Below are 17,589 nucleotides of genomic sequence, written 5' to 3' on the forward strand. Positions count from 1 at the left end.
AATCATTGCATGTACTTTAAGGCAACTAGGACTGTGGTTGATTGTGCCTTGAAAGCAAGTTAAAAAAGACTACTGAAATATTAATAATGATTAACAAGTAAATACACACATTATTAAACAAATAAATAAAAACAAATAATGAAACTTAAACATTTCATTTTCTTTTCTTGTAGAATTCAAAAGGAATTGAAGACTACATGAAAATTGATAAATATAAAGGTGTCATCACAGTAGTAAAAGCACTGGACTATGAAACAAGAAACTTTTTGAATATACAGTACAAGTATCTGTAAGTATTTAAACTTAAATTATCTTTTCGTGGGTTTCCATTCTTATTGAAATGAAATGGTAACAGTATAATATATATACACATTCATACACACATGTCACATCTGTAGTAAGTTCTTAAGTTTTCTATATTTATTTTATGGTTTTAAGTTGAAATTTTGTAGACCAGCCCACTCAACGGAATATTGATTTTAAGAAGGGCATCCAACCATAAAAACCATGCCAAAACAGCACACAGAAGCATAGCACAGGCTCCAGATTCACCAGCTCCAGTCAAACCGCCCAACCCATGCCAGCATGGTAAGAGGACATTGAACAATGTCTGTCTGGTCAAACAAATCAGTTCCTTTCTCTTTATTCTTTCTGCTTGCACCAAAAGTATATGAATTTCAATGAGAAGCTCAACTCTCACATATTTTCAAAGAAAATAATTTTGCAGTTTCTTTAGCAACAAATAGTTTGGACATGCTTTGCTAATGGCAGCAAAGATATCAAGAAAAAGGGAAATATGAACTCACTTCCATACATTCACACAAACACATACTTATACATCATCATCATTTAATGTTCATTTTATTTGCTGGTATAGGCTGGACAGTTTGACAGTAAGTTCCAATGTCAACTTTGGCATAATTTCTATGGCTGGATACCCTTCCTAGTGTCAGTCACTTTACAGTGTGTATTACTCTTTTACTCTTTTACTTGTTTCAGTCATTTGACTGCGGCCATGCTGGAGCACCGACTTTAGTCGAGCAAATCGACCCCGGGACTTATTCTTTGTAAGCCCAGTACTTATTCTATCGGTCTTTTGCCAAACCGCTAAGTGACGGGGACGTAAACACACCAGCATCGGTTGTCAAGCAATGCTAGGGGGACAAACTTAGACACAAAAACACACACACACATACATATATATGTTTATATATATATATACGACAGGCTTCTTTCAGTTTCTGTCTACCAAATCCACTCACAAGGCATTGGTCGGCCCGGGGCTATAGCAGAAGACACTTGCCCAAGATGCCACGCAGTGGGACTGAACACGGAACCATGTGCTTGGTTAGCAAGCTACTTACCACACAGCCTTTTATGGCACAACCAATGGTGAAGTTGCCAAGTTACTTGCAAGACAAAAAAGAAAACAAAGAAAATGTCTCCTCGACTGAGTGGACATGTATTTGAGAAATGAGGTGACTTTATGGCTGGTATTGGAGACAGAAGTATGATAGAGTGACAAGCAGAGGTATTTTGCTATAGAGGAGATACATGGCTACCCTATATCACATGAGGGTGAGTGATAGTAGGTGGGAGATAAGGATGGTGGGGATGAGTACCAGAGTGTACTCTCAAAATATAAGAAGGTAAATATGAAGGAGAAAATAGGTAGTAGATCAGGAGGGAAGAGGACCAGAAGGGTAATTTCATAAGAGTATGAGAGAATATTGATAGGTAGAGATGGAGCTGGAATTAGCTGTAGTGAGTGATGAACAAGGGTGGAGGTGTAGCTGATAGTAAATATCAGTATTGAAGTGGGAGAGTGAGAGAAATAGAAGTGGCTCAGAAAGGAAGAGTGATAAGCAGCAGCATAGGAGGTGTGGAGAGTATCATCATCATCATCATCATCATCGTTTAACGTCCGTTTTCCATGCTAGCATGGGTTGGATGGATCAAATGGGGTCTGGGAAAGCCAGAAGGCTGCGCCAGGCCCAGTCTGATCTGGCAGTGTTTCTACGGCTGGATGCTCTTCTTAACGCCAACCACTCTGTGAGTGTAGTAGGTGCTTTTTACATGCCACCTGCACAGGTGCAAGACGAGGCTGGCAAACGGCCATGATCAGATGGTGCATTTTATGTGCCACCGGCACGGAGGCCAGTCGGGGCAGTGCTGGCAACGGCCACGTTCGGATCACAGCTGCAATTTCCATTGATGTTTATTGATTTTGATTTTGATTTTGATTTTCCTTTTCACTTGCCTCTACAGGTCTTCACAAGTAGGGATTGTGTCACAAGAAGGAAAGGTATACATAAGTGGGTTGGCTACGTCCCAGGTAGCCATGGGTTATGGTCTCACTTGTCCTGCCAGGTCTTCCCCCACACAGCATACTTCCAAAGGTCTCGGTCTCTGGTCATTTCTTCGGTGAGACCTAATGTTCGAAGGTCGGCTTCACCACCTCATCCCAGGTTTTCTTGGGTCTACCTCTTCCACAGGTTCCCTTAACCACTAGGATGTGGCACTTTTTCACACAACTATCTTCATCCATTCTCACTACATGACCATACCAGCGCAAACGTCTCTCTTACACACCACAACTGATGCTTCTTATGTCCAACTTTTCTCTCAAGGTATTTATACTCTGTCGAGTATGAACACTGACATTACACATCCATCGGAGCATACTGGCTTCATTTCTTGCGAGCTTACACATGTCCTCAGCAGTTACAGCCCAAGTTTCACTGCCATGTAGCATGGCTGTTCATACACATGCGTCATACAGTCTGCCTTTTATTCTGAGCGAGAGGCCTTTTGTCACCAGCAGAGGTAAGAGCTCTCTGAACTTTGCCCAGGCTATTCTTACTCTAGCAGTTACACTTTCAGCACACCCACCCCCGCTACTGACTTAGTCACCTAGGTAACGGAAGCTATCAACTATTTCTAGTTTTTCTCCCTGAAACGTGATAGAAGTTGGTCTCAGAGCATTTTCAGTGTTTATTGCTCCTGAGCATCTACCACATACAAAGACTATCTTCCTAGTTAGCCTTCCTTTGACATTGCTGCACCTCTTATGTGTCCATAGCTTACATTTGGTGCATCTTATAGAGTTTCTACCTATGCCTTTTCTACAGATCGAGTAGGGCCATCTACCTGAAGCATTTTAAGCATTTCAGCAGTAATTCTTAGAAAAAGTAATCTTTGTATATGGAAGATGCACTGGGAACACAAATGCTAAGGGCACACAGGAAACAGATTTTCTCAAATGCCAAGGAGGTTCTCTAGAGACAAAGATAATCTCTGCTATCTTGGTGGCTAAACTAGCAGTGAAGCAAGATATTTTGAATGTTTAATTATTAGAATAAGAATAGGACAGAGAATGTTCAGAGGACTATTAACTACCAGAGTGAAAGTCAGATTGTATGATGCTTGGGCATGAAATGCAATGCTATTTGGTATGAGATGTGGGCACTGAACACAGAAGACATGTGAAGACTGGAGAAGAATGGAGGGAATATGCTCTCTTGGATCTACATCAATGTAGATATCTTTTTTCAACCCCACTCATATCTGTTATTGATGACAGCCCCAACTCCCTAATCACTTCTGTCTTCCCACTCACTTTAGCCTCTAACCTCCATCTCTACGACTGTCACTTGCCTTCCATCCCCATCCAATTTCAAAATTTGCACAGCATCTTATTACTTCTGATTTGTCCAGTGTGTGAGAGAGAATCGTGATGTGGTAGGGGAGAAATGTGTTCGCATGGATGATGGTTCACTTGCACTGAATGAGGATGCAAAGAGAGAGGTATGGAGACACCATTATGAGAAGCTGCTAAATAAGGAAAATAAATGGGATAAAGAGAGTCTGCCAAATGTCGCCCCAACAGAGGGACCAGCTATCCGAGTTGACAGTTCCTTAGTAGTTAAGGCAATTAGAAGCATGAAGACAGGGAAAGCCCCAGGCCCATCAGGTATTTCTGCAGAGATGCTTAAAATATCTGGTAGTGTCGGCTATAGCCTAGTCACCCGTATAGTTAACCAGTTTACAAAGGTAAAGGTGACGCACACTCCGTTGACTCAAACCTTGCTTCTATTGTGGCGAATTTACCGCCTCTGATTAGATACCTTTCATGGTCGCACCAAGACACTTTTCGAAGGTGCTTTCCGCCATGTTGTTTTATTATTACCCACAAGGGGCGAACATAGATGGGACAATACAATCTGATGATGGAGTCAGATACACGAATGGGTTTTACAACAAAGCGAATTTTAAAAATTTACAAAAAATTACAAAATATAAAAAATCGAATGGAGAACAGACCGGAAGACATTACGGATGGAGTGGGAGCGGGTTTAGCTCGGACCCCACGAGCCCCGCCTCCCCACTGATACTTTGGTTTCGTCTGGTTTTACATTTATGTGGTATCATCCATTCGCAACTTTCGTGCTAGATTTTTCCATCGTTCTTCATACACTCTCCTAGTCAGGCATATTCTCTCCAGCCCTATCTTCCTTTTCAGGTGAAAGATGAAATAATTCATCAAACCAGGGCCGGAGATGAACTTGCCTGACTGTAAACCTTTCATTCTCGTCTTCCATATCACCTCTTTCGCAATTGCTACTACAACGAGAAAACGAAACTTACCTTCCTTCACGAGGAAATCCGGTGGGTCAATTTTTGTAATCAACTCAGTCGACAGCTGTACTCTTCGTGTACTTGACAACAGCTGTTCGGCATAAACCCACACCTCAGACACGTCCGGACAATGAACAATAGCGTGCGGGACGGTTTCCCTATCCCGCCCGCATCTTGGACATATCGGGCTGTCTTGGCCACCGTGCCTTGCGAGTTTATCCCGAACAGGTAGAGCTCATCTGTATTATTGCCATGCCAGAGACTTCTGGAAGTTGTCCAGTGTCTTCGGCTTGAACGTACATCGGAACAGACTGGCCAGCTGATTATCGTCGAGACCTAGGGTTTCCCCCAAGGTATCTTCACATTCCGCCTCTACCAAACCTCTATAGAAGAATGTGGTGGAACCCCCACCGCAGGCGTTGCCCGAGCGACGGAATAGCAGGAGAACCTTGCGACACTCCGTGTACCAAGTACCAAGTTTCGATCTACGATTCAGCCAGGTTTCCCATCCACCGAAACTAGTGAACTTGGGAAACATCAGTTTTGCTAGCGGAGACCTCACCCGTTCACCATCCAGGTAGAGCCACAGATGTCTTAACCTCAGCGTATGTCTGCGCATCATCAGCCAAGGCATCCCTAGCCCACCCTTTAACGGTTGTTGACAGCAAGTAGAGTGTTTCACAAGTGGTTTCCCGCCCTTCCACAAGAAGTAGAAGAGCTGTCTTTCCAACTTGATCAACCACGAATCAGGGCAAGGAACGACGGAAAGGCGGTAGGTGATAACCGATGCGATAAACACATAAGCCACCTCCTGTCACCGTCTCGTAAACCTCTATGGCCTTGCCTACTTTACGTAGGTGGTCCATTTCGGTTACAATGATGGTGATGTCATCCGCGTACGCTGACACCGATTTTCCACTACCTGGCTGTCTCGGGATACCGCTCAGTTTTCGCAGTAATGGCTCAAGAGCCATCACATACAAAAGCGGAGAAAGCGGACACCCTTGACAAGCCGACCGCTTGAACGACAGGAAGCCGTTCACCCGAACTACCGAGTCGATGTTATCGTAAATTTGTATAATCCACCTGAAGAAGCCAAGGCTCAGCCCGAACTGTACCAGGGCAGATACCAGGTAACGATGGTCGACCCTATCAAATGCTTTAGATTGGTCTAAATGGACCAGTGCCCCACCCTTGCCAGAATCGCTATTAAACCCCTCTATAGTGTACCGCATAAGATGGAGATTATCCTGAATGGTTCTGCCAGGAACAGCACATGTCTGTGCCTCCCCGATCAGACCATCCGCGACACGCGCCAATTTTCGATAACACTTTGGCCAAAATCTTCAACTCTGTGTTTAGCAGAGTGATGGGCCTGAAATTATCAATGCACTCCCCCTTGCTCGGGTCCCTTCTGACGAGTGTCACTACTCCCCGGCGCACAGATCTGGGTATAAGCCCGTTCTGTTGCCAGTTCGCATAGACCTCCGCCAGTAGGTGCCCGAACAAGTCTGGCATACTCTTATATAACTCATAGGGTAGACCATCCAAACCCGGCGCCTTGCCCGCGTCGCAGTCCGCCATTGCCTCAACCACCTCCTCAGGCGTGTTTGGCCCTTGACAGCCCTCCGCATCTCGCCGCGATAAGCGCGGCAGCCCGTCGAGTAGGTCCGTAAAGGCCCCCCTCCTATCCAGTCCGCCGCACTCACCGAAAAGCTGAGCGAAGTGCTCCTGAAAGGCCTCACACATCTCCTCGGGCTCGTTTATCAACTCACCTTGTTGGTTCGTCATAGATCGAATCGTGGCATCGTTCCCATGCTGAGCTTCCACCACTCGGGCCCGGTTTCTTTTTATTAGGACCAACACCCCACTCCCGCCAGTAGGACTGCCAGGAGACAAAAAACACTCGTAGCCGTCAAACAGCGGGAGTAGACCTCTTGGCCCCTCTAACCGGGTTTCTGTAGCAACAATAACATCTAAATTACGCGACCTGATATCATGCAGGAAGCGACTTTGCTTCCAGCTTGCTCCCAGGCCGTGCACATTCAAACAACCAACATAAATGTAATCCATTACTTACCTTTATATCAGTGGTTCGGTTTTTTCTTTTTATTCTTTGTTTATCTCTTTTTCTGGGACTCGTGGGGAGTCTGACGTAGGCCCTCGAATATATATGGAGATGTTAAATCCATTCTGAGCGGGCCTACGTCATGAAAGAATTCGGACTTTATCCGCCCGTAATCCTTCCGGCCTATTCTGTAAACTATATAGTCATTCATTTTTCCTATTTTTTCCACTTTGGCCATAGCTGCCAACACACAGTATAATATAACGGAGAAAATATACACTAAGGAAAATTGTAATAACTCACTACACACGCGATTTGCGTTCCGCCATGTTATTTTATTATTACCCACAAGGGGCCAACATAGAGGGGACAATACAATCGGGAAAATGAATAATGAATTATGAAGTTTGTACAATGTGGTGTAATGCCCACTCGATCCCCGAAATCGAGCGGTTACATTTCGTCATTTGTTTTTTATTCGTCAACAATATCTTCCAAATAAAAACATTTTACACATTTTCAACATACATTTCAAAAATTTTACAAAGTTCAACATTTTTTTTTTTTTCAGAATTTAAAGTTCCTTTTATCATTTCCAATTAAAGTTTTCACAATACCTTTTCTTTTATATATACTCCATTATCTCTACCAAATCTTGGTAAATTTCCATCGTTCGTGGCCATCTTGTAAGTCGGCATTTCATATGTTTTGTCACGTTCTTGCCAGCTGCCTCGATGAACGCCTCAGCGTCGTTCTCGTGGACGAGTGCACCTGTTTCTTTCCATTCGGTGCCCATCCTGACCCACGTATACCCATTTGTTACGTTTATTAAATCTTCCATCTCCTCACAGTGCCTGTGATGGATCAACGTTCCATAGTATTTGAATTTTCTATTCGTACCTACGTTTTCTCTAGTTTTTCTCTTAGGACTTACTTCCTCTTTTTTCTCCTCCCTCGGTTTCTCTCTTTCTCTCTTTTTGCTTTCTCTTCTTTCTTTTTCCTTCTCTTGTCTTTTTGGCTCTTTGTCTGCCGTCTCTCTACCCTGTGCCTTATGTTCCTTTCCTGTTGTTTCTTTTCCTTTTCGCATACCATCTTTTCCTTTCTCTTGGTTCTGTTCCTTCTCTTGTTCTTTTCCTGCTTTTTCTCTTTCCTTTAATGTACTTTCCTTTTCTTTCTCTTGCTTCTGCCTTGGCTCCTTCTCCACTACTTCTGCACCCTGTGAATTTTGCTCCTTTTCTACTCTCTTCTTCCCTTTGTTTTCATTTTCCTTCAGTGCGCTGTTACTTCCCTTCTCTTGTTGTTTCTCCGTTATTTCCTTTTCCTTGTTTTCGCTGTTCTTTCCTTCGTGTTCGTTTTCCTTCTCTCCACTTTGTGTCTCTTTTTGCTCCGCTGTGAATTCATACAGCGGACATTCCTTTTTTATGTGCCCTCTTGATCCGCACAGGTAGCAATTCGGTTTTCTGCCCTCCACTATTACACTAATTGTTTTCTCGTTTTCTATTTCTATTTGGAAGGGAAACCTTTCGATGTCTTCCATTGTGGCCATCAGCCACAACTCTACTCCGAATCCCTTCCAATTTACAACGTTCGTCTCCATGATTGACCCTATTTCAACTTCCTCCTTTGCTGCCCCAATAATGGCTGTTACCAGCATTTCTGTTTTAATATCTGGGGGCACCTTTGGGACTCTTACCCGTACCCCTCGTCTTCCTTTATACGTCGGCCACATAGTGAAATTTTCGGCTTTCAGGACAGTGGAAGCCAATGAGGCCGCCACTTCCTTTGTTGCGCATCTCACCTCCACCGTACCATATTTCTTTCCTCTGTCTACAAAAGTAGCTTTTTTCATGATGTCCCCCAGACATTTCTCTATTTCTTCAATCGTCACTCTCACCAGTTTTCTCGTGTTTCTATCTTGCGTTCTATACGTTATCGTCTTGTTATTTCTCTCCTCTATTGTTTCAACAGGCGGGACCAGCTTCACGCTGTCACCCTCCCTTTTGACGAAATTCTCGTATTCCTTCAATTGTTCTTTTCTAAAGAACACTTCTCTTATTCTAAGAGACTCGTCACTTTTTGTTGTGGCGACCCCCGCGTAAGTCTCCATGACTTGCGGGTCGACACACCTTCTATAAAAGGTTCAAACACGCAGCGGCAAACGCCTCGCGCGATTCAATTTTTTTGATAATTTTTAACAGTTTTTTTTTTTCAAATTTTCACATACAAAATAACTCAATACACACGTGGATTGCGTTCCGCCAGGTTGTTTTATTATTACCCACAAGGGGCGAACATAGATGGGACAATACAATCTGATGATGGGGTCAGACACACGAATGGGTTTTTACAATAAAACGAATTAAAAAATTTTCATGAAATTACAATAAATGGACAGAAATCGAATGATGTAACAGACCGGAAGACATTACGGGTGGAGTGGGTGCGGGTTTAGCTCGGACCCCACGAGCCCCGCCTCCCCACTGATACTTTTGGTTTCGCTTGGTCTTACATTTATGTTGTATCATTCACTCGCAACTTTCGTGCTACATCTTCCAACGTTCTTCATACACTCTCCTAGTCAGGCATATTCTCTCCAGCCCTATCTTCCTTTTCAGGTGAAAGATGAAATAATTCATCAAACCAGGGCCGGAGATGAACTTGCCTGACTGTAAACCTTTCATTCTCGTCTTCCATATCACCTCTTTCGCAATTGCTACTACAACGAGAAAACGAAACTTACCTTCCTTCACGAGGAAATCCGGTGGGTCAATTTTTGTAATCGACTCAGTCGACAGCTGTACTCTTCGTGTACCTGACAACAGCTGTTCGGCATAAACCCACACCTCAGACACGTCCGGACAATGAACAATAGCGTGCAGGACGGTTTCCCTATCCCGCCCGCATCTTGGATATATCGGACTGTCTTGGCCACCATGCCTTGCGAGTTTATCCCGAACAGGTAGAGCTCCTCTGTAGCATTGCCATGCCAGAGACTTCTGGATGTTGTCCAGTGTCCTCGGCTTGAACGTACGTCGGAACAGACTCGCCAGCTGATTATCGTCGAGACCTAGGGTTTCCCCCAAGGTATCTTCACATTCCGCCTCTACCAACCCTCTATAGAAGAATGTGGTGGAACCCCCACCGCAGGCGTTGCCCGAGCGACGGAATAGCAGGAGAGCCTTGCGACACTCCGTGTACCAAGTACCAAGTTTCGATCTACGATTCAGCCAGGTTTCCCATCCACCGAAACTAGTGAACTTGGGAAACATCAGTTTTGCTAGCGGAGACCTCACCCGTTCACCATCCAGGTAGAGCCACAGATGTCTTAACCTCAGCGCATGTCTGCGCATCATCAGCCAAGGCATCCCTAGCCCACCCTTTAACGGTTGTTGACAGCAAGTAGAGCGTTTCACAAGTGGTTTCCCGCCCTTCCACAAGAAGTAGAAGAGCTGTCTTTCCAACTTGATCAACCACGAATCAGGGCAAGGAACGACGGAAAGGCGGTAGGTGATAACCGATGCGATAAACACATTGGCCACCTCCGCCCTCCCTTTCAGGGACAGCCACCGCCAAGACCAGGTCTTGGTTTCTGCAGCCGCCTTGCTCGATACCTCGCCCCAATTCTTCTCTATTTGGAGGTCTGGACCGAACCAGATCCCTAGCAATTTAATCGGACCCTCCGTCCAACGTTCCACGACGCTGTCAGGAGGCATCGACTTGCCTCTCCAGGTGCCGAGTTGCAAGCCGACTGACTTTTCGCGATTAACTTTTGCTCCTGTCACCGTCTCGTAAACCTCTATGGCCTTGCCTACTTTACATAGGTGGTCCATTTCGGTTACGATGATGGTGATGTCATCCGCGTACGCTGACACTGATTTTCCATTACCTGGCTGTCTCGGGATACCGCTCAGTTTTCGCAGTAATGGCTCTAGAGCCATCACGTACAAAAGCGGGGAGAGCGGACACCCTTGACGAACCGAGCGTTTGATTTTGAACGGCTTCGAAAAGAAGCCGTTCACCCGAACTACCGAGTCGATGTTATCATAAATTTGGATAATCCACCTGAGGAAGCCAAGGCTCAGCCCGAACTGTGCCAGGGCAGATACCAGGTAACGATGGTCGACCCTATCAAAAGCTTTAGATTGGTCTAAATGGACCAGTGCCCCACCCTTGCCAGAATCACTATTAAACCCATCTATAGTGTACCGCATAAGATGGAGATTATCCTGAATGGTTCTGCCAGGAACGGCACATGTCTGTGCCTCCCCGATCAGACCATCCGCGACACGCGCCAATCTTTTCGATAACACTTTGGCCAAAATCTTCAACTCTGTGTTTAGCAGAGTGATGGGCCTGAAATTATCAATGCACTCCCCCTTGCTCGGGTCCCTTCTGACGAGTGTCACTACTCCCCGGCGCACAGATCTGGGTATAAGCCCGTTCTGTTGCCAGTTCGCATAGACCTCCGCCAGTAGGTGCCCGAACAAGTCTGGCATACTCTTATATAACTCATAGGGTAGACCATCCAAACCCGGCGCCTTGCCCGCGCCGCAGTACGCCATTGCCTCAACCACCTCCTCAGGCGTGATTGGCCCTTCACAGCCCTCCGCATCTCGCCCCGATAAGCGCGGCAGCCCGTCGAGTAGGTCCGTAAAGGCCCCCCTCCTATCCAGTCCGCCGCACTCACCGAAAAGCTGAGCGAAGTGCTCCTGAAAGGCCTCACACATCTCCTCGGGTTCGTTCAGCGACTCACCTTGTTGGTTCGTCAAAGATCGAGTCGTGGCATCGTTACCATGCTGTGCTTCCACCACTCGGGCCCATCTCGCGGCGTTGATTCCTTCACATCCCATATGGCGGATTCTAGCCCTGACAATGCAGCCCATGTGTTTGGCCTCGAGGCGCTGGTTTAACACCATTCTCTTGGACGCCACCTGAGCCGCAGAGCCAGTTTTCAAGGCTTCCTCTAATTCCTTAACTAGAGTAGTTTCCATTCTAGCCTCTCTAGCCACTACTCCTATGCTATATCTAATTGACTCAAACTTGATGGCTCGTTTGAGGGCGTACCACCATTTGTTATTAATGATGGTACCAGATCGTGCCCTCTGAATTATGTCCCTAATCCGGTCTTTGTACTCCTTAATCGCCAAAAGGGACGTATTAAGTTTCCAGTAACCGGATCCTCTATTTTTAACCTTATCTATGTCAAGCTTACAAGTGACCATTTTATGATCACTGTAGCTGATCGCGTAAAACTGTGGACACTTAGCTATTTTACTGTCTACTTTTCTAATTAGTATTCTATCTAAATATGACCTGGAAGATCCGTCGCTGTTTGACCATGTCCACAATGGAGCGTTCGGAAATTCCAGCCTATAAGGATCTGCTAGCTCAAAGCGGCTTAGCAGTTCCATGAAGCCACTGTTACCTTTTCTATCTGGACGCGAGCCAACACAATCTAAATCCGCTTTGCAAATTGTGTTAAAGTCTCCTAGCACAACTAATGAATGCGAAGTACCAAGAAAGTTTTCTAGTTCACGGAAATAATCACTTTGCCCTGTATGGTTGGGTGCGTAAATTGCAACCAGTCTGATAACTTTACCATTACTGAACGTCAAATCCATGACGACCAGCCTGCCTTCTGGATCTGCAAAAATTAACTTTTTCTCAGAAACCCGGTTTCTTTTTATTAGGACCAACATCCCACTTCCGCCAGTAGGACTGCCAGGAGAGAAAAAACTCTCGTAGCCGTCAAACAGCGGGAGCAGACCTCTTGGCCCCTCTAACCGGGTTTCTGTAGCAACAATAACATCTAAATTATGCGACCTGATATCATGCAGGAAGCGATCTTGCTTCCAGCCTGCTCCCAGGCCGCGCACATTCAAACAACCAACATAAATGCAATCCATTACTTACCTTTATATCAGTGGTTCGGTTTTCTCTTGTTCTTCTAACTCTTTTTCTGGGCCTCGTGGGGGAGTCTGACGTAGGCCCTCGAATATATGTGGAGATGTCACCTCCAATCTAAGTGGGCCTACGTCGTGGAAGAATTCGGATTTTATCCGCCCGTAATCCTTCCGGCCTATTCTGTAGATTACAAAGTCATTTTTCTTTTCCACTTTCTCCACTTTGGCCATAGCAGCCAACACGTTTCCTAGTCTGCTATTTGCTGCCTTTACGACCATATATGAGTCCATTGTCTCTCTTTTCTTTTTTAAAATTATTCTGGGAGGGGTGGTTTCCGTTTTTTTTTTTTTCGGTAATTTTTTTCCACCCCTCCTCATTTATCTTATCCTCGCTCTTATTCTCCTCCGCCGCTGGTTCTGCTGTCACCGTCACCTCCACACCTTCGGTCTTCCCTTTTGGGCCGTCCGACGCTGCTTCTGGTGACACATTTTCTTCTTTTTCTCTTGGCTTCGGTGCTTCCAGCGGTTTGGGTTGGGGTTGGCATTCCGCCCTTACATGACCCTTCTTGCCGCAGCCGAAGCACCTCGGCTTCCTGCCCTCCACGAAAACTGTTATTTTTTCATCTTCGCTGATTTTTACCGTTTCTGGAATTTCTTCCAGTGTTTGTGCCTCCGCCTGAATGGCTATCACTTTTTTGTCCTTTCCAGAACTCCTCTTCTTCCACTGTGGCCTGGAGGATGTTTATTTTTTCCTCCAGGCCTACCATCACTGCTGCCACCAGACATTCTGCATCTGCTTCTGGCGGTATGTTGTTCATTGTGATTTTTGACGTCCGCTTTCCTCTATATAATGGTAATAAAACAATGTTTTCTGCTTTGATCGTCTCCATCGATAGTTTTTTCGCCATCTCTTCAGTGGTAAAACGCACCTCCACTGTGCCGTATCTTTTTCCTCTGTTTATGTAGGTTATTTTGTCCATTATCGGTTTCAGACAAAACTCTATTTTTTTTTCCTCGATTTTCTGTATCATTCTTGTTGCTGTGTTGTAGGTTTTATATATAATTCTTTTCTTCTCTATATCGTCTTGTTTCTGTATGTTTGTGACCACAGTCACCTCTGTGCCCTCTTTCTTTACACTGTCTGCAAATTTTTCCAGATTTCCAATATTTATTGTTTTAATCTTTTTCCCAGCTACTTCAGCGAATTTTTTCGCTGGAGTTGATGCTGGTACTGGTTTTTCTATTTTCTTGGGCGACGCCGCCTCTTTTTTCTTCAGGCGACAACGCCTCTTTTTTCCTTGGCGACAGCGCCTCTTTTTTTCCTGGCGACAACGCCGGGTATTCGTCCTCGCTCGTCACAGGCGAATAAGAGATGGGGGGACTCCATCTTGAACAAATGGCTTTAACAAGCCTTTGGAATTTCCAAATTAATTGTAGTTTTCCCCCACGGAGGGGGGAACACCAACGCGAAGTCCTCGCGCGAAGGCTGACTTCTTCAGTTAAACAACAATAAACAAAACAGGTAGACAGACAATATAGAAAACAGAGATAATACTATGAGAGCAAAAATATATAAACTTACTAATAAATGCAATTAGCTTGGAGCCAGGTGATTTTATTATTACCCACAAGGGGCGAACATAGAGGGGACAATACAATCGGGGAACTTAAAATAAGAAAGCGAATGACAAGAAAAGGAAAAAATAAAAGTAAAAAATGACATATGAAAGAATATTTACAATGAGATGTAAATGCCCACTCGATCCCCGGAATCGAGAGGTTACATTTTCGTCACATATATTTCACAATATTTTCTTTTTTCTCTTCTTTCTTCTCTCTCTTCTCACAATTCTATACATATTCCATGATAGCTTTCAATTCTCTAAAGTCCATCACTGAGCCCTCAGGCAGCCGCTCTCTCACTCGAACACTCGTGTAAAACGTTACACTCTCTCCGGCAGCTCTGAGGAACTCAGCGACTCTTTCTTCGGGGATTAGAGCAGTCTCCTGCCACTGATCGGTCATCCTGTTGACCCATATATGTCCCTCCGTATTACATGTCAAGTCTTTCATTTCAGGGCAGAAATGGAAGGTTACTAACTTGTAGAAGCAGTAATCTTGTTTCCGTCCTACGTTTTCCTTCATTTTTCTTTTCGGGCTTATTTCTTCCTTGTTCTCCTCTCTTTGTTTCTCTCTTTCTCTCTTTTTGCCTTCTTTTCTTTCTCCTTCTTTCTCTTGTCTTTTTGGTTCTTTGTCTGTTCTCTCTTTCTCTCGTGTTTTATGTTCCTTTTCTTTTTCTTTTTGTGTGCCGTCTTTTCTTTTCGTTTGATTCTGATCTCTCTCTTGTTTTTTTCCTGTTGTTTCTTTTTTTTTTTTTTCCTGACTCTGTTTTGGTTCTATTTCTTTCTTTTCTTTTATTTCTTTTTCCTTCATTGACTTATTATTTCCTTTCTCTTGTTGTTTTGTTTCCTTTTCTATGTTTTCTTTTTCATTTACCGTATTCTTCTTTTCTTCAAGTTCCTGCTCGCACTCCGCTACGAATTCGTATAACGGGCACTCTTTTTTAATGTGCCCCCTTGTCCCGTACAAGTAACAGTTTGGTTTTCTTCCCTCTACAATTACACTGAGGGTTTTTTTCATCTTCAATTTCTATTCTGTAGGGGAACCTTTCAATGTCCTCTTTTGTGGCCATCAAACACAGTTCGACCCCATATCCTCTCCAGTTTACCGCGTTGGACTCCTTAAAGGATTCCACCTCCACTTCCTCTTCTGCTGCTCCTAGAATAGCTGTTGCCAGCCATTCTGTTTTCACTTCTGGGGGTATATTCGGGATTTTAACCCGGACCCCTCTTCTTCCCTTGTATGAGGGCCACATTATAAATTGTTCGGCTCTTAGTACAGTGGTAGCCAGTGAGGCTGCAATTTCTTCCGTTGCACATCTCACCTCCACCGTACCAAATTTCTTGCCTCTACTCACGTAGGTTGATTTCCCCATTATGTCTCCCAGACATTTTTCGATTTCGGCTATCTCCACTCTTGCCAGTTTCTTCGTATTTTTGTCTTGGGTTCTATATGTCACTGTCTTGTTTTCTTTGTCCTCTTTTGCTTTCGCGGGGGGGGGTTAGCTTCACGCTATCACCCTCCCTTTTGAAGAGCTTTTCATATTCTTTGAGTTTACTCTTCTCAAAGAAAACATCCTTCACGATTATCGATGAATCATTATTTTTTTTTCCCGTGACCCCCGCGTAAGTCGCCATGACTAGAGGGTCAATTCACCTTCTTCGGAACGTTTCCACACGTGGAGGCAAACGCCTCGCGCGATAATAATCAATTTACACAGAACAAAGTTTCACTGTCTAGTCACAGATAACAACACGTATAGCTTGGAGCCAGGTGTGAAAATCTTTTTTCTCTACATTGTATACTTTATAGACAATAGTCTTTCCTTTAATTTAATTTTTTATTATCCATCTGGACTATTCCATTTCTGCACGCTAATTTTATTTTTAATTTATTACCATTCATGTGAAACCACTTATTCAAGTTCAAATCATTGATGCAATTTTATACCAATTGCTATTTTTACTTTTGTTATGTTACGATTATATTATACTTCAGTTTGATTTTAATTATTACTTACTACATATAATTAAATTGGTATTATTATTTTCATTGTTAAAGTGAAAGTGTCTGACATAAAATAGAGAAACATTTTGTTTCACTTTTAACATGTAATACTGATATAGTGGAGAAGATATGATATTACTATGGGCTCGCTCTAGTCAAGAAGTTGAACATTTTTTTGCCCATGAAACTACATGGACCCTAAGTAAGGCATGTGTAAAATTTGAATGGAATTGATTGTGTAGTTCTCAAGTTTTAGGGAATCGTAGTGGAGAAGATATGATATTGCTGTAGGCTCGCCCTAGGCAAAAAGTTCAAAATGCTTTTGCTGATGACACTCCCCGGACCCTAAGTAAGGCATGTGTAAAATTTGAATGAAATTGGTTGTGTAGTTCTCAAGTTTTAGGGAAACACACAGACAGACAGACACACATTGTCAGTTTTTTATATATAAAGATATATATATATATATATATATATATGTGTGTGTGTGAGTGTGTGTGTGTGTGTGTGTGTGTGTGTGTGTGTGTGTGTGTGTGTGTGTATGTGTTATGATGTGGTTATACACATCTGGTGTGAAATGATAATATAAAAATAAATAGTTAGTTGTGGTTATCTTAAACTATCGCAGAAATATTCGTTAACACAGAATGCACTCTGTAAAACTTGAGCGTAGGTGTGATACTTGCTAGTCACTGTTAAACTACCAACTGTTAAACCAACACGATCAAACTAACACTTGTCAAATACTACCTGACATTTCAATTAGTTCTTAATTATTGTTATAGATTAGTTCACCTTCTGTCATGTGGGTCTTTTCAGGTTTCTTCCATAACATTTCCCCTTTGATAGACTGCTTTGATGATGTATCTGGATATAATTATCATCATTTAACATCCAGTTTTTATGCCAGCATTTGTTGAATAGTTTGACAGGATCTGACAAGCCATAGGACTATGGTTTCTATGGCTGGATACCCTTCTTAACACCAGCAACTTTACAGTGTGTATATGTATAGGTATAAAAATATATGTATAAATATATATATATATATATATATATATATATATATATATGTATATATATATATATATATATATATATATATATGTATATATATATATATATATATATATATATATATATATGTATATATATATGTATATATATATATAAATACATCCATACACATTACTGTTTTAATAACCTTAATATTTTCATACTGGTCTGTTGTACAGTTTATCATACCACTATTTGTATCAGTTTCCTTTCTTTCCTCACCTGGGATGTGCAACGTACTAAAAGGAATGTTAGGAAAAATAGAAATGTAATACTGTGTACATAAATTATATTTTA

At 43.2% G+C, this 17,589-nt stretch overlaps 1 protein-coding gene across 2 annotated transcripts in view; it reads left to right on the forward strand.

Moving 5' to 3' along the window:
- LOC115225143 (protocadherin gamma-A1-like) overlaps positions 1-17,589 on the forward strand; it is a 98,259-nt gene that overhangs the window by 65,325 nt on the left and 15,345 nt on the right. For both annotated transcript variants that reach the window (XM_036515021.1, XM_036515026.1), the window contains exon 9: positions 174-289. In XM_036515021.1, coding sequence (XP_036370914.1) covers positions 174-289 — 116 coding nt within the window. The remainder of the gene's footprint in view (positions 1-173; positions 290-17,589) is intronic.

This window comes from Octopus sinensis, linkage group LG2 (genome assembly GCF_006345805.1).
Source record: "Octopus sinensis linkage group LG2, ASM634580v1, whole genome shotgun sequence".
Lineage (NCBI taxonomy): Eukaryota > Metazoa > Mollusca > Cephalopoda > Octopoda > Octopodidae > Octopus > Octopus sinensis.